The following is a 26,127-nucleotide window of genomic DNA, read 5'->3' on the forward strand; positions in this document are numbered from 1 at the left end:
TTTAAATTATATTGTGTAGACATACAGTCAGACTTATTTCTCTTGAAGCAACCAAACATATGATAAATGTGATTACTTATTTCTCTATTGATTGGATTTTCTTGAGGTTTGTTGTTTCTTGTGGTCTGTTTATATCTCAGAAGACCAGATCCTTAATAATACTCACCTCATAGAAACAAATTGTTAGTCGATTACACTTACAGTAGTACTGATGCATAGAACTAGGGATCCCAAGTGGCACAGCAGTCTAAGGCACTGCATCTCAGTGCAAGAGGCGTCACTACAGTACCTTGTTCAAATCCAGGCTGCATCACATCTGTGATTTGGAGTCCCATAGGTGTTTAATTGGCCCGGGGTTGTACATTGTAAATAAGGATTTGTTCTTAACTGACTTGCCTAGTTAAATAAAGGTTTTAAAAAATTGTAGCGACACTCACTCCGCAGTAGTTGGGAAAGGTATGGGGGCTGGACACACAGCGACACAGACCTCGCTGCTGTCAGAGATCACACATACTGAATCAGGGTAGCAGGGGAACAGGTAGGAGACTCAGACACTGAAAATGGTGTTTCTAATACCTCTATAATGAATTGCTGTGCTGTGAACATATGCTTGAAAAATAATACAAGTTCAAATAAAACAGCATATAACCAGTGTCCCCAAAAGGAAAGATGACAATGGTGATGATGAAGATGATGGTAGTTCAGCTAACTCTGTCAGATAGAAAGGGTAGAGGTGACAGAGGATGTGGTTAACATCAGCTGAAAAACAGTAGGCCAGGTAGTGTGTGGGTGTGTCTCTCTTTCCATCTCTCTTGCACCTCTTCTCATCTCAAAGTCTTGGTCTGAGTACACAGGAAGTGGAGCTGATGGTCACAGGCTATAATTGACTATATAGTTTAGAGAGCGTTAGTGATCGACACGTCGAAATGGAACGCACCTATCTTCTACCCTGTGAGTCCCTTTATTGTTTGATATCTACTTTACAGTGCCCTCCTTAATTTTGCCTCTGTACGCCAGCACTTTTTTGAAATGATTCAATGATTGTGAGGTTAGAGTGCAGACTGTCGGCTTTAAATTTGAGGGTATTTTCATCCATATCGGTTAAACCGTTTAGAAATTACAGCAGTTTTTGTACGTAGTCCCCCTATTTGTTTTTACATATATTTTTTATATTAGATCAGCTTTAATATTTGCAGATTTCCAATCCCCCATATATACAGTACCAGTCAAAAGTTTGGACACACCTACTCATTCAAGTGTTTTTCTACATTGTAGAATAATAGTGAAGACATCAAAACTATGAAATAACACATATGGAATCATGTAGTAACCAAAATAAAGTGTTAAACAAAACAAAATAGTTGTTATATTTGAGATTCTTCAAAGTAGCCACCCTTTGCCTTGATGAATTCAAGGCACTCTTAACCAGCATGGCTACCACAGAATTCCGCAGCGATACGCCATCTCATCTGGTTTGCACTTAGTGGGACTATCATTTGTTTTTCAACAGGACAATGACCCAAAACACACCTCCAGGCTGTGTAAGGGCTATTTGACCAAGGATTGTGATGTAGTGCTGCATCAGATGACCTGGCCTCCACAATCACCCGACCTCAACTAAATTGAGATGGTTTGGGATGAGTTGGACCGCAGAGTGAAGGAAAAGCAGCCAACAAGTGCTCAGAATATGTGGTAACTCCTTCAAGACTTTTGGAAAAGCATTCCTCATGAAGCTGGTTGAGAGATTTCCAAGAGTGTGCAAAGCTGTCATCGAGACAAACGGGTGGCTACGGGGGGCAAGCATATGGTTTAATATCCCGTGCTTGATTTTAGCAGGCGCTCACCTGAACTGAGTAGTGGCACTTCAAATGTTTTACTGCTTGAGTTCCTGCAGCTTTATAGAATAATTGCTCAAAAGTACAGGTCAGGAACGTGACAGAACCCCCCCCTTAAGGTGCGAACACCGGGCGCACCACCTAAAACTCTAGGGGAGGGTCTGGGTGGGCGTCTGTCCGCGGTGGCGGCTTTGGCGCGGGACGTGGGCTCTGGCGCGGGACGTGGACCCCACTTAAACAATGTTTTTTCCCGCCTCCTTAATCGCCCCCCGTGGCCTCCTAACCAGAACCACCCTCCATATCAACCCCACTGAACCAAGGGGTAGCACCGGACTGAGGGGCAGATCCTGGCTGGCGGGCGGTTCTGGCAGATCCTGGCTGGCGGGCGGTTCTGGCAGATCCTGGCTGGCGGGCGGCTCTGGCAGATCCTGGCTGACTGGCGGCTCTGGCAGATCCTGGCCGGCGGGCGGCTCTGGCACCTCCTGGCCGGCTGGCGGCTCTGGCAGCTCCTGGCCGGCTGGCTGGCTCTGGCAGCTCCTGGCTGGCTGGCTGGCTCTGGCAGCTCCTGGCTGGCTGGCTCTGGCAGCTCCTGGCTGGCTGGCTCTGGCAGCTCCTGGCTGGCTGGCTCTGGCAGCTGCTGGCTGGCTGGCTCTGGCAGCTCCTGGCTGGCTGGCTCTGGCAGCTCCTGGCTGGCTGGTGGCTCTGGCAGCTCCTGGCTGGCTGGCTGGCTCTGGCAGCTCCTGGCTGGCTGGCCGGCTCTGGCAGCTCCTGGCTGGCTGGCTGGCTCTGGCAGCTCCTGGCTGGCTGGCTGGCTCTGGCAGCTCCTGGCTGGCTGGCTGGCTCTGGCAGCTCCTGGCTGGCTGGCTGGCTCTGGCAGCTCCTGGCTGGCTCTGGCAGCTCCTGGCTGGCTGACGGCTCTGGCTGGTCATGGCTGGCTGACGGCTCTGGCTGGTCATGGCTGGCTGACGGCTCTGGCTGGTCATGGCTGGCTGACGGCTCTAGCTGGTCATGGCTGGCTGACGGCTCTGGCTGGTCATGGCTGGCTGACGGCTCTGGCTGGTCATGGCTGGCTGACGGCTCTGGCTGGTCATGGCTGGCTGACGGCTCTGGCTGGTCATGGCTGGCTGACGGCTCTGGCTGGTCATGGCTGGCGGACGGCTCTGGCTGGTCATGGCTGGCGGACGGCTCTGGCTGCTCCTGTCTGGCGGACGGCTCTGGCTGCTCCTATCTGGCGGACGGCTCTGGCTGCTCCTGTCTGGCGGACGGCTCTGACGGCTCGGGACAGACGGGCGGCTCTGACGGCTCGGGACAGACGGGCGGCTCTGACGGCTCGGGACAGACGGGCGGCTCAGACGGCTCGGGACAGACGGGCGGCTCTGACGGCTCGGGACAGACGGGCGGCTCAGACGGCTCGGGACAGACGGGCGGCTCTGACGGCTCGGGACAGACGGGCAGCTCTGACTCTGGCTGCGCTGGAGAGGAGGAAGGCTCTGACAGCGCTGGACAGGTGGGAGCAACTGGAGAGAGAAGACGGAGAGACAGCCTGGTGCGGGGGGCTGCCACCGGAGGACTGGTACGTGGAGGTGGCACCGGATATACCGGACCGTGAAGGAATACACGAGCTCTTGAGCACCGAGCCTGCCCAACCTTACCTGGTTGAATGGTCCCCGTAGCCCTGCCAGTGCAGCGAGGTGGAATATCCCGCACTGGGCTATGCTGGCGAACCGGGGACACCATTTGTAAGGCTGGTGCCATGTACGCCGGCCCGAGGAGACACACTGGAGACCAGATGCGTTGGGCCGGCTTCATGGCACCCGGCTCGATGCCCAACCTAGCCCGACCAGTGCGGCTAGGTGGAATTGCCCGCACTGGACTAAGCACCGTACTGGGGACACCGTGCGCTCCACCGCATAACACGGTGTCTGACCAGTATGACGCCCTCTCACTCCACGGTAAGCACGGGGAGTTGGCTCAGGTCTCCTACCCGGCTTTGCCACACTCTGCGTGTGCCCCCCCCCCCCCCCCCAAGAAATGTTTGGATCTGAATCTCGGGCTTCCAACCATGTCGCCGCGCTGCCTCCTCATACCAGCGCCTCTCTGCCTTCGCTGCCTCCAACTCTGGCTTGGGACGGCGATATTCCCCTGGCTGAGCCCAGGGTCCTTTGCCGTCCAGGATCTCTTCCCAAGTCCACGAGTCCTGTGTCTTCTGCCGCTGCTGCCCTTTCCCACTCTGCTTGGTCCTTTGTAGGTGGGTGTTTCTGTAACGATTGTTCTCCTCCTCGTCTGAGGAGGAGCATGGGTCGGACCAAAACGCAGCTTGTGGAGAATACGTGTTTGATTTATTTTAAAGAAGACGAAACGAAGAACACTGACAAACTATATAAAACAACAAACAACGTCAACAGACCTGAACATGTGAACTTACATATAACGAAGAACGCACAAACAGGTACAGACTAAAGAAACGAAACAGTCCTGTGTGGTACAAACATATTATTGTGGCCCTGGTGGCACGAAACCAATCGGACTGCATGGAGATGTTTGGGAACATGGTCAAAATGGATGACCGTATTGTGGGTGTTTCAGGAAGAAGGTGTACATTTGACCTCCATCATCTAGGATGTGACAATGGTAAATAAATCTCTACATTTATGCTCATTTTTTGCGCGGTCTTGCAGGCCTTCTCATGCAGCTGCAACTGCGAGTACATTTGTAAATCATGACCCATCTTGAGTTAGGCTCTGGGATGGTGCAATTGTTAAGAGGGTGAGCTTATGGTTGTGTGGGGGTAAGGGCTGAATGTGTGTGGGTGTATGTGTGTATCCCACAACTGTTGCGAAGGAAGAAGTAAAAGATGTTAGGGACTATAGAGGATGATTCACAGCAATATGTAATAAAAATCGAGGTGAGGGCGATGGAAATGCATTTGGCAATGGATCTGCTTCGGTTCGGTGGATGGTGCTGTGTGCACTTTTCGAAGGATGGATCCCAGTCGGTCCGGGGCTGTGCGATGCGGGGGGTCGGGGGTGGTCTGCCGGGCATTGGGATGACAACCCAACTCGAGATGGGGGCTTTTGGCGGGTGGAATAGTGGGGACCAATTGGAGGTTTGCTTAGTGGAGATGCAAATGTCATGGTACAACTATATAGACACTCAATCATTATGTTACTTTTTAATAGGACGTTTACAAACATATATTTTGATAAAAATAATTGAAAGGTGTGTCTCATTATGGTAAGTGGTGAAATAAGTATAGCCAGTTACAATTGTAATGGCTTAGCAGATAATAAGAAAAGACGATCAGTATTTACCTGGCTAAAAGAGAAGGATTATAATATCTACTGTTTACAGGAAACCCATTCGACAGTTTTAGATGAAGTTTTGTGGAAAAAGAACTGGGGGGGCAAAATATATTTCTCCCATGGGCAAAGAAATTCAAAAGGGGTGATGGTTTTAATTAATAATAACTTTGATCCAAATGTGCAACTTGTCCAAACAGATCCTCAAGGTAGATGTATTATGTTAAATATGTTATTGGACAATAAACATATATGGCTTATTAACCTATACGGTCCGAATAATGATGATCCAAGCTTCTTTGACAATATACATAAGAATGTATCAACTCTACAAGCAACACTAGACTCTATTATTATAGTGGGAGATTTTAATACGGTCTTAAATACCTCTATGGACCGGAAAGGAAATCACACTACAAACTATCACCCTCAGGCACTTAAGGAAATCAGGAATGTCATGGATGTATTGGAATTAGTGGATATATGGAGACTTAAATACCCTGACCTAGTGAGATATACATGGCGGAGGCTTAATCAAGCTAGTCGCCTTGACTACTTTCTTATATCATTCTCTCTGGCACCAAAAGTTAAAAAGTGTTTGATAGGGGACAGAATGCGATCGGACCATCACATAATTGGCATATATATTACTCTTACAGAATTTCCACATGGGCGAGGATATTGGAAATTTAATCAAAGCCTACTAGATGATAAATTGTTTAGAACTAGGACAGAAGAATTTATAACTGACTTTTTTAGACATAACATAGGTACAGCAGATCCCCATATTGTATGGGACACTTTTAAGTGTGCCTTTAGAGGCCATGCAATTCAGTACTCATCTATAAAACAAAAGCAATTTCGATCAAAAGAGTCCATATAAACAAAGGAAATTGAAAGACTAACAGTACAGTTAGATAACTATAAAAACGGTATCATAGAGGCACAGAATAAGTTAGAGGAAAAACAAAAAGAAATGGAACTTATTCAAGAAAGATCCAGTGTAATATATTACAAAAATAAAGCGAACTGGATGGAATATGGGGAAAAATGCACCAAATTCTTTTTCAATCGTCAATATAGAAATGCTACCAAAAAAAACGTATTAAAACTTGTTACAAATGATGGAGTCACGCATGATTCACCAAATTATATTTTGAAAGAGGAAGTAAAGTACTTTAAGAATATATTCTCGTTTCAGGCTCCTCCATCTCCACTAACTGAAACTAATTGTATGGATTTTTTCCCTAATAATAATGTAAAATTAACATCTGTACAGAAAGACTCATGTGAAGGCTTAATTACAGAGGAGGAACTACTTGATGCAATTGGGGCCTTTAAGGATGGGAAAACTCCAGGACTGGATGGCATACCAGTGGAAGTATACAAACATTTTTTTGATATACTCAAAGGACCATTATTAGCTTGTTTTAACCACTCCTATATAAATGATAGATTATCAGACACGCAACAAGAAGGTGTGATATCATTATTACTGAAACAGGACCCAAGTGGTATACATAAAGATCCAGTCCATTTAAAAAATTGGAGACCTCTTACACTTCAGTGTTGTGATGCAAAAATCCTAGCAAAATGCTTGGCACATAGAATAAAAAAAGTTTTGTCAGATATTATTCATCCTAATCAGACAGGTTTTTTACATGGACGATACATTGGAGATAATATAAGGCAAGTACTGGAAACAATGGAACACTATGAAATATCGGGGACACCAGGCCTGATTTTCATAGCTGATTTTGAAAAGGCTTTTGATAAAGTACGACTGGAGTTTATATATAAATGCCTAGAATATTTCAATTTTGGGGAATCTCTTATAAAATGGGTAAAAATTATATATAGTAAACCTAGGTGTAAAATAGTAAATAATGGCTACATCTCAGAAAGTTTTAAACTATCTAGAGGAGTAAAACAAGGTTGTCCACTATCGGCATATCTATTTATTATTGCCATCGAAATGTTAGCTGTTAAAATTAGATCAAACATTAATATTAAGGGATTAGAAATCCAGGGCCTAAAAACTAAGGTGTCATTGTACGCTGATGATTCATGTTTTCTTTTAAAACCACAACTAGAAACTCTCCACGGCCTCTTAGAGGATCTAGATACATTTGCTATCCTCTCTGGATTAAAACCAAATTATGATAAATGTACCATATTACGTATTGGATCACTAAAAAATACACATTTTACATTGCCATGTAGTTTACCAATTAAATGGTCTGACGGTGATGTGGACATACTCGGTATACAAATCCCCAAAGAAAGAAATGATCTCACTCCAATAAATTTTTATAGAAAGTTAGCAAAAATAGATAAGATCTTGCTACCATGGAAAGGAAAATACCTGTCTATTTGTGGGAAAATCACCCTGATTAACTCTTTAATCATATCACAGTTTACCTATTTGCTTATGGTTTTGCCTACACCTAGTGACCTGCTTTTTAAATTATATGAACAAAAAATATTCAATTTTATTTGGAACGGCAAGCCAGATAAAATTAAAAGGGCCTATTTATATAACGAATATGAATTCGGAGGGCAGAAATTATTAAATATTAAAGCATTAGACCTCTCACTAAAGGCATCAGTCATACAAAAGTTATACTTAAATCCAAACTGGTTCTCTAGTAGATTGGTACGAATGTCTCATCCTATGTTCAAGAAGGGCCTTTTTCCCTTTATTCAGATTACACATGCTCACTTTCGGTTGCTTGAAAAGGAAATAATTTCCAAAATATCTTTATTTTTTAAACAAGCCTTAGAAAGTTGGTTGCAATTTCAGTTTAATCCACCTGAAAGGACGGAACAAATAGTACAACAAATCTTGTGGTTAAATTCAAATATAGTAATTGATAAAAAAACTGTATTTATCGAAGAAATGTTTAAAAAAGGTATAATTTTTGTGAATGATATCATAAATAGGACTGGTGGAGTAATGTCACACATGCAGCTAACACAGACATATGGAAATGTCTGCTCTACCCAAAATTACAACCAATTAATTGCGGCATTACCACAAAAATGGAAGAGGCAGGTGGAAGGGGATAAAAGTAAGGAACTTGTATGTCGGCCTTATATTAAAGAACATAAATGGTTAAAGAAAAGTGTGATAAATAAAAACATATACCAATTTCATTTAAGGACCAAAAAACTTACAGCTGTGCCATATAAATTGCAAAATAGTTGGGAAGAGATTTTCGATGTACCCATTCCATGGCACATGGTTTATGAATTGATACGCAAAACAACGCCGGATTCAAAACTTCGAATTTTTCAATTTAAATTATTGTACAAAATTCTTGCAACTAATAGAATGTTATATATATGGGGGATACAATCTTCCCAGCTCTGTAGATTCTGCTGTGAGGAGGCAGAGTCATTAGACCATTTATTTTGGTATTGTCCGCATGTAGCTTGTTTTTGGTCACAGGTCCAGGAATGGTCGAAGAATTGCAACATTTGCGTAGAACTAACGCTACAGATAGCAATACTGGGGGATTTGAAAAGCCATAGTCAATCAATCAATAATATAATAATTATTTTAGCAAAAATGTTTATTTTTAATTTACAATCCGTGGAAGCTATGAGAATAGGAAGATTCAAATCTTTTGTGAAGCATCACAGCACAGTTGAAAAATATATGGCAAATAAAAATCCGAAATGGATGATGTTGGAAGATAGATGGGAAAGGTTGAGTGGAGCTGAAGGGTGGGACTAATAACAAGATAAACAATGTAGGGCATACGGGATCTGTGAAATGTGTATAGGTGCGGAGCTATTGTGAAATAGCACAGTTACAAGTGGAAATCAAACTGGATGGACAACAGAAATAGAGGAAGGACTAAGAACAAACAAGAGAGAACTATTATAAAGTAGACTGTGTCTGTAAAATGTGTATAAGATGTATAAATTGAAGGTAAAAACAGAAATGTTTATCAGTTTACTCCAATTGGGGGATCGGTGGTAGGGTTTGCGGGGAATAATAATAAAGGTATACTCTTTAAAAAAAGTATGTATGTCTATGTAGGTATGTGTATTGTAAGGGCTGTCGTTCTCCTCTTCCTCGGACGAGGAGAGGAGAGAAGGATCAGTGGACCAATACGCAGCATTAGGGAAATATGCCATCTCTTTATTTTACACGACGGCACACGAAAACAAAACACTTACAAATTTACAAAACAAGAAAACGACGTAGACGAAAACCTGAACATGAACTTACTTAACTAAAACGTAAAACTCACGGACAGGAACAGACTACATCAAAACGAACGAACAACCAAACAGTCCCGTATGGTACATACATATACGAAACAGGAGACAATCACCCACAAACAAACAGTGAGAACACCCTACCTAAATATGACTCTTAATTAGAGGAGAACGCAAAACACCTGCCTCTAATTAAGAGCCATACCAGGCAACCAAAACCAACATAGAAACAGATAACATAGACTGCCCACCCAAAACACATGCCCTGACCATAAACACATACAAAAACAACATAAAACAGGTCAGGACCGTTACAGAACCCCCCCCCTCAAGGTGCGAACGCCGGGCGCACCAGCACAAAGTCCAGGGGAGGGTCTGGGTGGGCAGTTGACCACGGTGGTGGCTCCGGCTCTGGACGCTGTCCCCACACCACCATAGTCACTCCCCGCTTCTGTCTTCCCCTCCCAATGACCACCCTAAAACTAACATCCCCTAAATAAACGGCCAGCACCGGGAGAAGGGGCAGCACCGGGACAAGGGGCAGCACCGGGACAAGGGGCAGCACCGGGACAAGGGGCAGCACCGGGACAAGGGGCAGCACCGGGACAAGGGGCAGCACCGGGACAAGGGGCAGCACCGGGACAAGGGGCAGCACCGGGATAAGGGGCAGCACCGGGATAAGGGGCGGCAGGTCCCGGCTGAGAGACTCTGGCAGATCCTGGCTGAGGGACTCTGGCAGGTCCTGGCTGAGGGACTCTGGCAGGTCCTGGCTGAGGGACTCTGGCAGGTCCTGGCTGAGGGACTCTGGCAGGTCCTGGCTGAGGGACTCTGGCAGGTCCTGGCTGAGGGACTCTGGCAGGTCCTGGCTGGACGGCTCTGGCAGGTCCTGGCTGGACGGCTCTGGCAGGTCCTGGCTGGACGGCTCTGGCAGGTCCTGGCTGGACGGCTCTGGCAGGTCCTGGCTGGACGGCTCTGGCAGGTCCTGGCTGGACGGCTCTGGCAGGTCCTGGCAGGACGGCTCTGGCTGGTCATGGCAGGACGGCTCTGGCTGGTCATGGCAGGACGGCTCTGTAGGGAGGAGAAGGAGAGACAGCCTGGTGCGTGGTCTAGGCACTGGCTGCGCTGGAGAGGAGGAAACAGCAGGAGAGAGAACCCGGAGAGACAGCCTGGTACGGGGGGCTGCCACCGGAGGACTGGTACATGGAGGTGGCACCGGGTCTACCGGACCGTGAAGGAGGACACGTGCTCTTGAGCACCGAGCCTCCCCAACCCTACCAGGTTGAATGGTCCCCGTAGCCCTGCCAGTGCGGCGAGGTGGAATAGCCCGCACTGGGCTATGCAGGCGAACCGGGGACACCACCTGTAAGGCTGGTGCCATGTACGCCGGCCCGAGGAGACGTACTGGAGGCCAGATACGTTGGGCCGGCTTCATGACATCCGGCTCGATGCCCAACTTAGCCCTCCCAGTGCGGCAAGGTGGAATAGCCCGCACTGGGCTAAGCACGCGTACTGGGGACACCGTGCGCTTTACCGCATAACACGGTGTCTTACCAGTACGACGCCTTCTACCTCCACGGTAAGCACGGGGAGTTGGCTCGGGTATCCTACCCGGCTTTGCCACACTCCTCGTGTGCCCCCCCCCCCCAAGAAATTTTTGGGTCTGACTCACGGGCTCCCAACCGCGTCGACGCGCTGCCTCCTCATACCAGCGCCTCTCAGCCTTCGCTGCTTCCAACTCCTCCTTGGGACGGCGATATTCCCCTGGCTGAGCCCAGGGTCCTCTACCATCCAGGATCTCCTCCCAAGTCCAGGAGTCCTTGTTGCTCTGTTGAGCACTCCCTTGCCGCTTGGTCCTAGTTTGGTGGGTGATTCTGTAAGGGCTGTCGTTCTCCTCTTCCTCGGACGAGGAGAGGAGAGAAGGATCAGTGGACCAATACGCAGCATTAGGGAAATATGCCATCTCTTTATTTTACACGACGGCACACGAAAACAAAACACTTACAAATTTACAAAACAAGAAAACGACGTAGACGAAAACCTGAACATGAACTTACTTAACTAAAACGTAAAACTCACGGACAGGAACAGACTACATCAAAACGAACGAACAACCAAACAGTCCCGTATGGTACATACATATACGAAACAGGAGACAATCACCCACAAACAAACAGTGAGAACACCCTACCTAAATATGACTCTTAATTAGAGGAGAACGCAAAACACCTGCCTCTAATTAAGAGCCATACCAGGCAACCAAAACCAACATAGAAACAGATAACATAGACTGCCCACCCAAAACACATGCCCTGACCATAAACACATACAAAAACAACATAAAACAGGTCAGGACCGTTACAGTATGTATATATGTGTATATGTATGCATACGTGAATGGATATATATATTTACCCCAAAAAATATGGGGGATTGGAAATGATGCAGACAATTACATTGGAAGCAACATTCTTTCCGCAATATTAAGCTGATCCACCCCCCCAAAAAAAATACTAATAATAATAATAATAATAATAAATAATAAAAAATAAAAAAAAAACACTGACACGGAAAACAAACACCCACAAAACACACGTGAAACGCCGGCTGCCTAAGTATGAATCTCAATCAGGGACAACGATTGACAGCTGCCTCTGATTGAGAATCATACCAGGCCGAACACACAAAATCCCAACATAAAAATCACACATCGACAACCCACCCAACTCACGCCCTGACCATACTAAATAAATACAAAAACAAGGGAAAACAGGTCAGGAACGTGACAGGTTTAATATCTGCATGGTTTAATATCTGTATGGTTTAATATCTGTATGGTTTAATACAGTATCTGTATGGTTTAATATCTGTATGGTTTAATATCTGCATGGTTTAATATCTGTATGGTTTAATATCTGTATGGTTTAATATCTGCATGGTTTAATATCTGTATGGTTTAATATCTGTATGGTTTAATATCTGTATGGTTTAATATCTGTATGGTTTAATATCTGCATGGTTTAATATCTGTATGGTTTAATATCGGTATAGTTTAATATCTGTATGGTTTAATATCTGTATGGTTTAATATCTGTATGGTTTAATATCTGCATGGTTTAATATCTGTATGGTTTAATATCTGCATGGTTTAATATCTGCATGGTTTAATATCTGTATGGTTTAATATCTGCATGGTTTAGTATCTGTATGGTTTAATATCTGTATGGTTTAATATCTGTATGGTTTAATATCTGCATGGTTTAATATCTGCATGGTTTAATATCTGTATGGTTTAATATCTGCATGGTTTAATATCTGTATGGTTTAGTATCTGTATGGTTTAATATCTGCATGGTTTAATATCGGCATGGTTTAATATCTGTATGGTTTAATATCGGTATAGTTTAATATCTGCATGGTTTAATATCTGCATGGTTTAGTATCTGTATGGTTTAATATCTGTATGGTTTAATATCTGCATGGTTTAATATCTGCATGGTTTAATATCTGCATGGTTTAATATCTGTATGGTTTAATATCTGTATGGTTTAATATCTGTATGGTTTAATATCTGCATGGTTTAATATCTGTATGGTTTAATATCTGCATGGTTTAATATCTGTATGGTTTAATATCTGTATGGTTTAATATCTGCATGGTTTAATATCTGCATGGTTTAATATCTGTATGGTTTAATATCTGTATGGTTTAATATCTGTATGGTTTAATATCTGCATGGTTTAATATCTGTATGGTTTAATATCGGTATGGTTTAATATCTGTATGGTTTAATATCTGTATAGTTTAATATCTGCATGGTTTAATATCGGCATGGTTTAATATCTGTATGGTTTAATATCGGTATAGTTTAATATCTGCATGGTTTAATATCTGCATGGTTTAATATCTGTATGGTTTAGTATCTGTATGGTTTAATATCTGTATGGTTTAATACAGTATCTGTATGGTTTAATATGAGTATACATCATGTGTCATAGTGATAGTTCTCTCTCTGTGTGTTTCAGTGCTGTTGACTACACTGGTATACTCTAGCCTCGGTCACAGGGGAGGTGAGCACATTTCTGTTTGTTCATCACAACTGCTCTATTTTCACCTCCCTTTTCTCCTCCACTTCTCTCTGTCTCTCTCTCTCTCTTCTTTCTCATTTTATTGCCTCCATCTTAAAGCCAATTTATGCTTGATCCGAAAATGTGGTCAGAGGATTCGTATGGAGTGTGTGACGCAATTGCTGAACCTCCAGACGCATGCTGAGGCCAAAGTGAGCTCCGTACCGCATCGCTGTGCGCCTCTCAAACGTTGTAACAATGTGGAGGGATCCATATAGGTCCACATTGACATGATTGGTTGACAGTAGGTGGGGGCGGGAGATCCAGTATAAACACAAACTCACCTCCTTGGGAAACTTCCTTCACGACGACTCTGCGCTGCTCGGCGAAGCTCAATAAGTATGAAAGTCCTGACGTCTGCCGAGGCTCCATCGCAGTAAATGCTGTACGGCCACTTCAGACGTCGGATTGACCAAGCAGAGCCATTTATTACATTCACATATTGTGTTTGATCATGTTAGTACAGGCCCCAAATGTATCAAGTGTTTCAGAGTAGAAGTGATGATCTATGTTCAGGCCCCCCCTGTCCATGTAATCTTATTCATTATGAACTAAAAGACAAAACTGGTCCCAGGTCAGCACATGCACTCTGACACACTTGATACGACTTTTGCACCAGTTGTGGTCTTTTGTGTTTTCCTGGCTTGTGGTTTGGAGGCCTGGAGGTGTCTGAGACCCTGCTGCCTCTATAGCGAGTGTATCCCAAATGTACATAGTGCACTACTTTGGAACAGAGCCCTATGGGCCTTGGTCAAAAGTAGTGCACACATAGGGAACAGGGTGCCATTTGGAGCGCAGGTGATAGAAACTCTGGTTGGTCTCACTTCTTATGAAGCAATGGCCACTGCAGAAGACACCCACCACAGAAGCAATGATTAGGGCCTACAGACAGATCTCAGCTCAATTTGAGTCTGTCTCTCTGAGCTGTGAGGTTTAGGGGAGTTTTACTGGATGGAAACTGTAGAGATACACATAAAAAAACACATTCGGAATTGTAATATATACAACAATTTAATCTTATGTACAATGTGTCTGTCTGTCCGCCCTTCTGTCCGTTTCTCTCTCTCTCTCTCTCTCCCTCTCTCTCTCTCTCTCTCTCAGGTCGGTCTCCTTCAGCCTCCCTGAGCATCAGTCCCGACAGATCTCAGTTCCTTGAATATATGTCTTTCTCTCTGAGCTGTGAGGTTCAGGTGAGTTCTACTGGATGGAGACTGAAGAGATACACAGCGACTGTGAAACCGTCAGAGTCTGGGGTCGACTGGGGGTTCAATCAATCCAACTACATCATCAAGACAGCCAAAACATCAGACAGTGGAGTGTACTGGTGTGAGTCTGGGTCTGGAGAACACAGCAATGCTGTCAACATCACAGTACATGGTACGTCCAGATAGATACACAATAAACTAGAACCTACATATTCAACTGGCGGACTGCGGAACAGACCCGGACCCAGACCCAGAATGGGGTCAATACAGACCGCAGGCCCCAAAAAAAAGGACACAATTTTTTACATGGTCGGGCTTCGGCCCCTGGTATCATATAAACACACATAAGACATGGAAGAGTGCATAGAATTGCAGAAAATACGCTTTAAAACAGAGACAGAAAGTCTCTGCCCCATGCAAAATGTGTAGAAACTGCACGTTTTCTCTCTGCCAACAAGAGGGGTATGTGTTACGGATATCGTCATATTCTTCCTCCTCCTCGGACGAGGAGAGGCGAGACGGATCGGACCAATACACAGAGTGGTTAGTGTTCATAATGATTTATTAAAACGAAACTGAATACTGAATTACAAAACAAATAAACAAAGTGCATAGACCGATACAGTACCGTGTGGTGCAACAAACACAGACACGGAAACAAACACCCATAAAACACACGTGAAACCCAGGCTGCCTAAGAATGATTCTCAATCAGGGACAACGATTGACAGCTGTCTCTGATTGAGAATCATACCCGGCCGAACACAAACATCCCAACATAGAAAATAACACATAGACAACCCACCCTAACTCACGCCCTGACCAACTAAATAAATACAAGAAAAAGGAAAAACAGGTCAGGAACGTGACAGTATGAACAGTTTGAGGTCGCATGGGTTGCGAGGTGGGGGTTTGTTACAATGCCAATATCCATCTGGACCTTTGCTGGACATTATCCATCTGGACATCATCCATTATCCATCTGGACATTATCCATCTGGGCCTTTGCCACCTAGGATATGCGTGTGAAGGGACCTTCTCAAATAGTACCTGAGTACCCCTGGACTAGAACCTTCAAACTCAACACTGGACTTCGAAGCCAGTTCCACTGTATTTTTTAATTTCCCCCCCTCTGATCAGGGACTGATTTAGACCTGGGACACCAGGTGTGTGCAATTAATTATCGGGTAGAACAGAAAACCAGCAGGCTCCGGACCTCGTAGGGTAAGAGTTGAATAGCCCTGGACTAGAAGCTATCACTATACCATTGTCTGTAAATGATGTTACGTTATTTTATTTTGATTATCTGATGATGTTATAATTGTCCTGCATACAGGGGGTGCTGTGATCTTGGAGAGCCCCGCCCTTCCTGTAACTAAGGATGATTCTGTGATTCTGCGCTGCAAATATCAGGCAACTCTCGCTGAACTCACAGCTGATTTCTACAAAGATGGATCCCTCATCCGGACTGAGACGACAGGACAGATGACCATCCATGCGGTATCCAAGTCAGATGAAGGGCTCTACAAGTGTAACAACTCTGAAGGAGAATCACCAGCGAGCTGGATGACTGTGACAGGTGAGTAAAATAAAATCACATGCAGAATTATAATATATATATTTTTTAATCGTATATTTCTTATTTTGGTTTAGTTAATATAAATGTGAAGCCATTTTGTACGTGTCACGTTCGTCGTAAGAGTGAGACCAAGGCTCAGCATGAATAGAGTTCCACATATTTTTAATGAACTGAAACTCAACAAAACAACAAACAACCAAACGAAACGTGACGCTACTAGTGTGCACACAGGCACCTAACTGTAGACAAGATCCCACACCGGAAAGTGGGAAAAAGGGCTGCCTAAATATGATCCCCAATCAGAGACAACGATAAACAGCTGTCTCTGATTGGGAACCATATCAGGCCAACATAGACATACAAAACCCCTACACATACAAAACCCCTAGACATACAAAAAAACCTAGACATACAAAAACCTAGAGTACCCACCCTAGTCACACCCTGACCTAACCAAAATATATAGAAAACAGAGATATCTAAGGTCAGGGCGTGACAGTACATTTGTATGTGCAATGTGTCCTGTCTTTCTCTCACTCTCTCCCTCTCTCTCAGGTTGGTCTTCAGCCTCGCTGAGTATCAGTCCCGACAGATCTCAGTTCCTTGAATATAAGTCTGTCTCTCTGAGCTGTGAGGTTCAGGTGAGTTCTGCTGGATGGAGACTGAAGAGGTACACAGTGACTGGAGTCGACTGGGGGTTCAATCACGGTTCCAAATACATCATCAAGACAGCCAAAACATCAGACAGTGGAGTGTACTGGTGTGAGTCTCGGTCTGGACAACGCAGCAATGCTGTCAACATCACCGTACACGGTACATCCACAGACAATATTTACATTCGTGTTTATTGCCTTTGCAGTACCTACATTACCGTATTATTTTAGGTCAAATAGCTCATCCAGTTTTTATCAATCCATTCCTGGGGGACCCACAGGGTATGCACATTTTTGTTCCAGCCCAACACTAACAGAACTGATACAACCAATCTAGGGCTTGGTGCTTGCTTGATTAGTTAAATCGGTGTGTTTTGCAGGACTATAGAAAAAAAATGCACACCCTATGTAACGGTGTTCCTCCTCCTCTTCATCCGAAGAGGAGGAGCATGGATTGAACCAAGGCGCAGCGTTTTGAAATGACATAATTTTAATTAAACAAGACGGGAAAAACACGAAACGAAACCACTTGAAATAATTAACAAAATAACAAAACGAATGTAGACAAACCTGAACATACGAACTTACATAAAACCCGAAGAACGCACAACAGGAAAAATGACTACATAAAACAAAGAACGCACGAAACAGTCCCGTATGGTGCAACAAACACTAACACAGGAGACAACCACCCACCACGAACACTGTGAAACAACCTACCTAAATATGACTCTCAATTAGAGGAAACGCCAAACACCTGCTTCTAATTGAGAGCCATACCAGGCAACCCTAAACCAACATAGAAACAGAAAACATAGAATGCCCACCCAAACTCACGTCCTGACCAACTAACACATACAACAAACTAACAGAAATAGGTCAGGAACGTGACACCCTAAGGGTTCCCCAGCAATGGATTGATAAACACGGACTAACCTTTCATTCGTACAGGTGGTGCTGTGATCCTGGAGAGCCCCGCCCTTCCTGTAACTGAAGGAGATTCTGTGACTCTGCGCTGCAGACATGAAGACAAGAAAACGAAGGACACGTCATCAAACTTCACAGCTGATTTCTACAAAGATGGATCCCTCATCAGGACTGAGACGACAGGACAGATGACCATCCCTGCAGTATCCAAGTCAGATGAAGGGCTCTACAAGTGTAACAACTCTGAAGGAGAATCACCAGCGAGCTGGATGACTGTGACAGGTGTGTGTGTGTGTGTATTTAAAAAAATATATATATTTTAAATTGTATAATTCTCTTTCTAGGCCCATGGCCTGTGTGGTCCGAGTCTCTGCCCAGGCTGCTGTGTAGTCTACTGGTGGTGTCTCCCTACCTGTTGGTGACCATCGTACTGCTGGTGAAATGCCGTAGACGCTGGGCTCAAGGTGAGGAACCTTAACCATGATATGGTGTATACATTTACAATTTGCAACAGCCTTATACTGTGACTCATGAGTGTTGACAACTGTTGCTTGTATTGAACCACGCTTTAAAGTGTTGATAACTAGTTCTGATTGAGACATGTTGTAAAGTGTTGATAACTATCTCCGATTGGACCATGTTGTAAAGTGTTGATAACTAGCTCTGATTGAACCCTGTTGTAAAGTGTTGATAATTAGCTCTGATTGAACCCTGTTGTAAAGTGTTGATAATTAGCTCTGATTGAACCATGTTGTAAAGTGTTGATAGCTAGCTCTGATTGAGTCATATTGTAAAGTGTTGATAACTAGCTCTGATTGAACCCTGTTTTAAAGTGTTGATAACTAGCTCTGATTGAACCCTGTTGTAAAGTGTTGATCACTGTAGCTCTGATTGAACCACGTTGTAAAGTGTTGATAACTAGCTCTGATAGAACCCTGTTGTAAAGTGTTGATAACTAGCTCTGATTGAACCCTGTTGTAAAGTGTTGATAACTAGCTCTGATTGAACCCTGTTGTAAAGTGTTGATCACTGTAGCTCTGATCGAACCATGTTGTAAAGTGTTGATAACTGTAGCTCTGATTGAGCCATGTTGTAAAGTTTTGATAACTAGCTCTGATTGAACCCTGTTGTAAAGTGTTGATAACTAGCTCTGATTGAGTCATGTTGTAAAGTGTTGATAACTAGCTCTGATTGAGTTATGTTGTAAAGTGTTGAACACTGTAGCTCTGATTGAACCATGTTGTAAAGTGTTAATAACTGTAGCTCTGATTGAACCATGTTGTAAATTGTTGATAACTAGCTCTGATTGAACTATGTTGTAAAGTGTTGATAACTAGCTCTGATTGAGTCATGTTGTGAAGTGTTGATAACTGTAGCTCTGATTGAAACCTGTTGTAAAGTGTTGATTATTAGCTCTGATTGAGTCATGTTGCGAAGTGTTGATAACTAGCTCTGATTGAACCATGTTGTAAAGTGTTGATAACTAGCTCTGATTAAGTCATGTTGTGAAGTGTTGATAACTGTAGCTCTGATTGAACTATGCTGTAAAGTGTTGATAACTAGCTCTGATTGAGTCATGTTGTAAAGTGTTGATCACTGTAGCTCTGATTTAACCCTGTTGTAAAGTGTTGATAATTAGCTCTGATTGAACGATGTTGTAAAGTGTTGATAACTAGCTCTGATTGAACCATGTTGTAAAGTGTTGATAACTAGCTCTGATTGAACCCTGTTGTAAAGTATTGATAACTAGCTCTGATTGAACCATGTTGTAAAGTGTTGATAACGAGCTCTCATTCAAACCTGTTGTAAAGTGTTGATAACTAGCTCTGATTGAACCATGTTGTAAAGTGTTGATAACTAGCTCTGATTGAACCATGTTGTAAAGTGTTGATAACTAGCTCTGATTGAACCATGTTGTAAAGTGTTGATAACTAGTTCTGATTGAGTCATGTTGTGAAGTGTTGATAGCTAGCTCTGATTGAACCATGTTGTAAAGTATTGATAACTAGCTCTGATTGAACCCTGTTGTAAAGTGTTGATAATTAGCTCTGATTGAACCCTGTTGTAAAGTGTTGATAATTAGCTCTGATTGAGTCATGTTGTGAAGTATTGATAACTAGCTCTGATTGAACCATGTTGTAAAGTATTGATAACTAGCTCTGATTGAACCATGTTGTAAAGTATTGATAACTAGCTCTCATTCAAACCTGTTGTAAAGTGTTGATAACTAGCTCTGATTGAGTCATGTTGTGAAGTATTGATAACTAGCTCTGATTGAACCGTGTTGTAAAGTGTTGATAACTAGCTCTGATTGAACCATGTTGTAAAGTGTTGATAACTAGCTCTGATTGAACTATGTTGTAAAGTGTTGATAACTAGCTCTGATTGAGTCATGTTGTGAAGTGTTGATAACTGTAGCTCTGATTAAGTCATGTTGTGAAGTGTTGATAACTGTAGCTCTGATTGAAACCTGTTGTAAAGTGTTGATTATTAGCTCTGATTGAGTCATGTTGTGAAGTGTTGATAACTAGCTCTGATTGAGTCATGTTGTGAAGTGTTGATAACTAGCTCTGATTAAGTCATGTTGTGAAGTGTTGATAACTGTAGCTCTGATTGAACCCTGTTGTAAAGTGTTGATAATTAGCTCTGATTGAACCATGTTGTAAAGTGTTGATAACTAGCTCTGATTGAACCATGTTGTAAAGTGTTGATAACGAGCTCTCATTCAAACCTGTTGTAAAGTGTTGATAACTAGCTCTGATTGAACCATGTTGTAAAGTGTTGATAACTAGCTCTGATTGAACCATGTTGTAAAGTGTTGATAACTAGCTCTGATTGAACCATGTTGTAAAGTGTTCATAACTAGCTCTGATTGAACCATGTTGTAAAGTGTTGATAACTAGTTCTGATTGAGTCACGTTGTGAAGTGTTGATAGCTAGCTCTGATTGAACCATGTTGTAAAGTATTGATAACTAGCTCTGATTGAACCATGTTGTAAAGTATTGATAACTAGCTCTCATTCAAACCTGTTGTAAAGTGTTGATAACTAGCTCTGATTGAGTCATGTTGTGAAGTATTGATAACTAGCTCTGATTGAACCGTGTTGTAAAGTGTTGATAACTAGCTCTGATTGAACCATGTTGTAAAGTGTTGATAACTAGCTCTGATTGAACTATGTTGTAAAGTGTTGATAACTAGCTCTGATTGAGTCATGTTGTGAAGTGTTGATAACTAGCTCTGATTGAGTCATGTTGTGAAGTGTTGATAACTGTAGCTCTGATTAAGTCATGTTGTGAAGTGTTGATAACTGTAGCTCTGATTGAAACCTGTTGTAAAGTGTTGATTATTAGCTCTGATTGAGTCATGTTGTGAAGTGTTGATAACTAGCTCTGATTGAGTCATGTTGTGAAGTGTTGATAACTAGCTCTGATTAAGTCATGTTGTGAAGTGTTGATAACTGTAGCTCTGATTGAACCCTGTTGTAAAGTGTTGATAATTAGCTCTGATTGAACCATGTTGTAAAGTGTTGATAACTAGCTCTGATTGAACCATGTTGTAAAGTGTTGATAACGAGCTCTCATTCAAACCTGTTGTAAAGTGTTGATAACTAGCTCTGATTGAACCATGTTGTAAAGTGTTGATAACTAGCTCTGATTGAACCATGTTGTAAAGTGTTGATAACTAGCTCTGATTGAACCATGTTGTAAAGTGTTGATAACTAGCTCTGATTGAACCATGTTGTAAAGTGTTGATAACTAGTTCTGATTGAGTCACGTTGTGAAGTGTTGATAGCTAGCTCTGATTGAACCATGTTGTAAAGTATTGATAACTAGCTCTGATTGAACCATGTTGTAAAGTATTGATAACTAGCTCTCATTCAAACCTGTTGTAAAGTGTTGATAACTAGCTCTGATTGAACCGTGTTGTAAAGTGTTGATAACTAGCTCTGATTGAACCATGTTGTAAAGTGTTGATAACTAGCTCTGATTGAACCATGTTGTAAAGTGTTGATAACTAGCTCTGATTGAACCCTGTTGTAAAGTGTTGATAACTAGCTCTGATTGAACCATGTTGTAAAGTGTTGATAACTAGCTCTGATTGAACCATGTTGTAAAGTGTTCATAACTAGCTCTGATTGAACCATGTTGTAAAGTGTTGATAACTAGTTCTGATTGAGTCACGTTGTGAAGTGTTGATAGCTAGCTCTGATTGAACCATGTTGTAAAGTATTGATAACTAGCTCTGATTGAACCATGTTGTAAAGTATTGATAACTAGCTCTCATTCAAACCTGTTGTAAAGTGTTGATAACTAGCTCTGATTGAGTCATGTTGTGAAGTATTGATAACTAGCTCTGATTGAACCGTGTTGTAAAGTGTTGATAACTAGCTCTGATTGAACCATGTTGTAAAGTGTTGATAACTAGCTCTGATTGAACTATGTTGTAAAGTGTTGATAACTAGCTCTGATTGAGTCATGTTGTGAAGTGTTGATAACTAGCTCTGATTGAGTCATGTTGTGAAGTGTTGATAACTGTAGCTCTGATTAAGTCATGTTGTGAAGTGTTGATAACTGTAGCTCTGATTGAAACCTGTTGTAAAGTGTTGATTATTAGCTCTGATTGAGTCATGTTGTGAAGTGTTGATAACTAGCTCTGATTGAGTCATGTTGTGAAGTGTTGATAACTAGCTCTGATTAAGTCATGTTGTGAAGTGTTGATAACTGTAGCTCTGATTGAACCCTGTTGTAAAGTGTTGATAATTAGCTCTGATTGAACCATGTTGTAAAGTGTTGATAACTAGCTCTGATTGAACCATGTTGTAAAGTGTTGATAACGAGCTCTCATTCAAACCTGTTGTAAAGTGTTGATAACTAGCTCTGATTGAACCATGTTGTAAAGTGTTGATAACTAGCTCTGATTGAACCATGTTGTAAAGTGTTGATAACTAGCTCTGATTGAACCATGTTGTAAAGTGTTGATAACTAGCTCTGATTGAACCATGTTGTAAAGTGTTGATAACTAGTTCTGATTGAGTCACGTTGTGAAGTGTTGATAGCTAGCTCTGATTGAACCATGTTGTAAAGTATTGATAACTAGCTCTGATTGAACCATGTTGTAAAGTATTGATAACTAGCTCTCATTCAAACCTGTTGTAAAGTGTTGATAACTAGCTCTGATTGAACCGTGTTGTAAAGTGTTGATAACTAGCTCTGATTGAACCATGTTGTAAAGTGTTGATAACTAGCTCTGATTGAACCATGTTGTAAAGTGTTGATAACTAGCTCTGATTGAACCCTGTTGTAAAGTGTTGATAACTAGCTCTGATTGAGTCATGTTGTAAAGTGTTGATAACTGTAGCTCTGATTGAACCATGTTGTAAAGTGTTGATAACTGTAGCTCTGATTGAACCCTGTTGTAAAGTGTTGATAACTAGCTCTGATTGAACCCTGTTGTAAAGTGTTGATAACTATGTTTAGGGGAAACCAGGGTACCCAGGAAGACACGCCAAGACCAACCAGGTGACAGTCTCTACCTTTCAACAATAAAAATGATTTAGCACAGGTGTTCTGAACCGAATGTGGAACTGGTTTAATGTGGCTGAGGTCAACACTATTCAGGTGAATTTCTCTACCCTACACCATTACTGAACATAGCTAACACTGAATGCAGGTTAGTCCAATCAGCCACTCTTTCAACTCCTGCTATTTATGCCTTCAACGGCTTGGGACTGTGTGTGCTGCACACTAGCTGTTGCATATATACAGAGTTGACTATGCAATAAGCAATAAGCAATAAGGCCCGAGGAGGTGTGGTACAGTATAGGGCCAATATACCACGGCTAAAGGCTATTCTGGACAGCCCTTAGCCGTAGCCTTATTGCTATTATAAACTGGTTACCAACGTAATTACAGTAGTTAAAATAAATGTTTTGTCATACCCGTGGTATACGGTCTGATATACCACAGCTGTCAGCCAATCAGCATTCAGGGCTCGAACCACCCAGTTTAGAATTGTTATGAATGTACTGTATATGAAAGTATACAGAATCTAGTATGTGTTTGAGTAAATGTGATTTGAGTATTTTATTAAATATAATGTCACAGACATGTCCCCTTCTGTTTGTTGAGCAGGTCAGCATGTTGAAGAGCTCACCGGATCACCATAACAACCATCAGAATGGAACGCACAGACTTCTAATCTGGAACTGTGAAACACTGTTATTTCTTAGCTTTTAGCTTTGCATGCTGGTACAATAGTGCCATGTTATAAAATGTGATTTATTAACTATATCCTTTTTTTGTTGTTTACTAAATTTTTATGACATGTATGCAAAACAATTTCTATGTTTTAATCAATGTTTTATGGGGAATTAGTAGATTTTTATCTGGATTCATCTTTATCATTTTCTTGGTGCACTTAGTGTTAATTCAGGTGCTATGATATTATAATCAATCAATTGTAAATGTCCTAATTTTTCATCGCTATACACACAAGATGGATCACCTATCCCTGTTTAGAGGTTATTGTTACTAAACACAGATTTAGTGTACAGTACTTTGATGTAGACATATTATTAACGTTTCGGTACTTATCTTCTTGAGAATACAGGGGGTGCTGTTTCGCATTAGCATAATTGCCTCTACAGATTAAACTGCCTCTTATTCAATTATTGCTGTTACTATATGCATATAACCATATACCATTGGATAGAAAACAAGCAATGGTTTCTAAAACCGTTCCAATTTTGTCTCTGAGTGAAACACAGGTCATTTCACAGCACTTTCCCTGAGCCAGAAGAAGATTGCAAGATGTGTATGCTCGCTTCAACGCTCTGCCTATATATGGTCATGCCACCTATGACCCGAAACACACTTCATTCTTCTTCCTCTGGGTGTCAGGAAGTTGTCAGAGGAGAATTTTTTTGTTTATCTTGTACTGACGTGAAATAAGACCTATTTCTTTAGCGTGACCGACAACTTCCGGTTTTCTGAAATGCGCGTTGTAGAGGTGCCATTGTCTTTTGTTATGCTGACGTTACGGATGAAAACTATCTCCGTCTCGAAGTTTGTTTGATACATGTGACCATATCACCGTAATGTATGTTTTTTCAATATAGTTTAATCAGATTATTAGAATTTTTTCGGGAGTTTTGCCGTGTTCCGTTCTTTGAGTTTTTTAACTTTGGACAGGGACCGTGCCAGTCGACCAGTACCCAGGCTAAATGAAGAGGGGAAGTTGCCATTGTGAATGAATTGAACGACTCATCAGGACTAAGGACACCTTGATCAACATTCTGATGAAAGATCAGCAATAGTAAGACCCAATTTACGATGTTATTTCATATATCTGTCGTGCATGTGAACTGGTCGGGCGCGTCCAGCTGGTTCTGGCTGGCCTGGTTATGCTAATTTAGCGCTACATTTTGTTTTCGCTATAAAACATTTAAAAAATCTGAAATATTGTTTGGATTCACCAGATGTTGGGCTTTCAATGTCTGTACGCTGTGTATTTTTTCTGAAATGTTTTAAGACAAGTAATTAGTTATATAACGTTGGTCTCTGTAATTGTTCTAGCTGCATCAGCACTATATCAGATTGCAGCTGCAATGTAGAACTGTGATTTATACCTGAAAAATGCACATTTAAAAAAAAAAACTATGCTATACCATAAATATGTTATCAGACTGTCATCTTATGAATTTGTTTGTTGGTTAGTGGCTATCAATATCTTAGTTTAGCCGAATTGGTGATAGCACCTGATGGAGTAAGAAACTGTTGGAGTAAGAAAATGGTGTCTTTTGCTAACGTGTTTAGCTAATAGATTTACATATTGTGTCTTCCCTGTAAAACATTTAAAAAATCTGAAATGGTGGTTTTATTCACAAGATCTGTGTCTTTCATTGGGTGTCTTGGACTTGTGATTTAATGATATTTAGATGCTACTATTTAATTGTGACGCTATGCTAGCGATGCTAATCAGTGTGGGTGGGGTGGGGGGTGCTCCCGGATCCGGGTTAGGTACTCTGTAGAGGATTTATACAATGTTTATTTAAATTTGTCTAGAGTAGAAAACAAAAACAAGTGAAGATATCGCTGTTGTTGTTGTTGTTGTTAAGGAATAACTAATGACGCATTTCTTCAGCAAACCTGTGTTTTGTACATTTTCTTTCATTTTGGTTACATATGGCATACAAATGTAATGCACCTGGGGAATCCAAATGTCTTTTGAGCATCCTGCTAGGTTCATCCTCTCGGAGTTAAAGGGGAATGCAGT

General features: G+C 42.2%; 1 protein-coding gene across 1 annotated transcript; it reads left to right on the forward strand.

The window, feature by feature from the left end:
* The first annotated feature begins 900 nt into the window (after window positions 1-900).
* Window positions 901-25,243, forward strand: LOC129830320 (Fc receptor-like protein 4). Its single transcript, XM_055892807.1, has 9 exons — window positions 901-951; window positions 13,387-13,431; window positions 14,590-14,865; window positions 16,030-16,272; window positions 16,828-17,085; window positions 17,877-18,134; window positions 18,197-18,316; window positions 23,331-23,372; window positions 23,985-25,243. The coding sequence occupies exons 1-9, from the start codon at window positions 927-929 to the stop codon at window positions 24,017-24,019; spliced, it is 1,302 nt and encodes a 433-aa protein (XP_055748782.1). The 5' UTR covers window positions 901-926; the 3' UTR covers window positions 24,020-25,243.
* Window positions 25,244-26,127: the final 884 nt, after the last annotated feature.

Source organism: Salvelinus fontinalis, chromosome 31 (genome assembly GCF_029448725.1).
Source record: "Salvelinus fontinalis isolate EN_2023a chromosome 31, ASM2944872v1, whole genome shotgun sequence".
In the NCBI taxonomy this organism is placed as follows: domain Eukaryota; kingdom Metazoa; phylum Chordata; class Actinopteri; order Salmoniformes; family Salmonidae; genus Salvelinus; species Salvelinus fontinalis.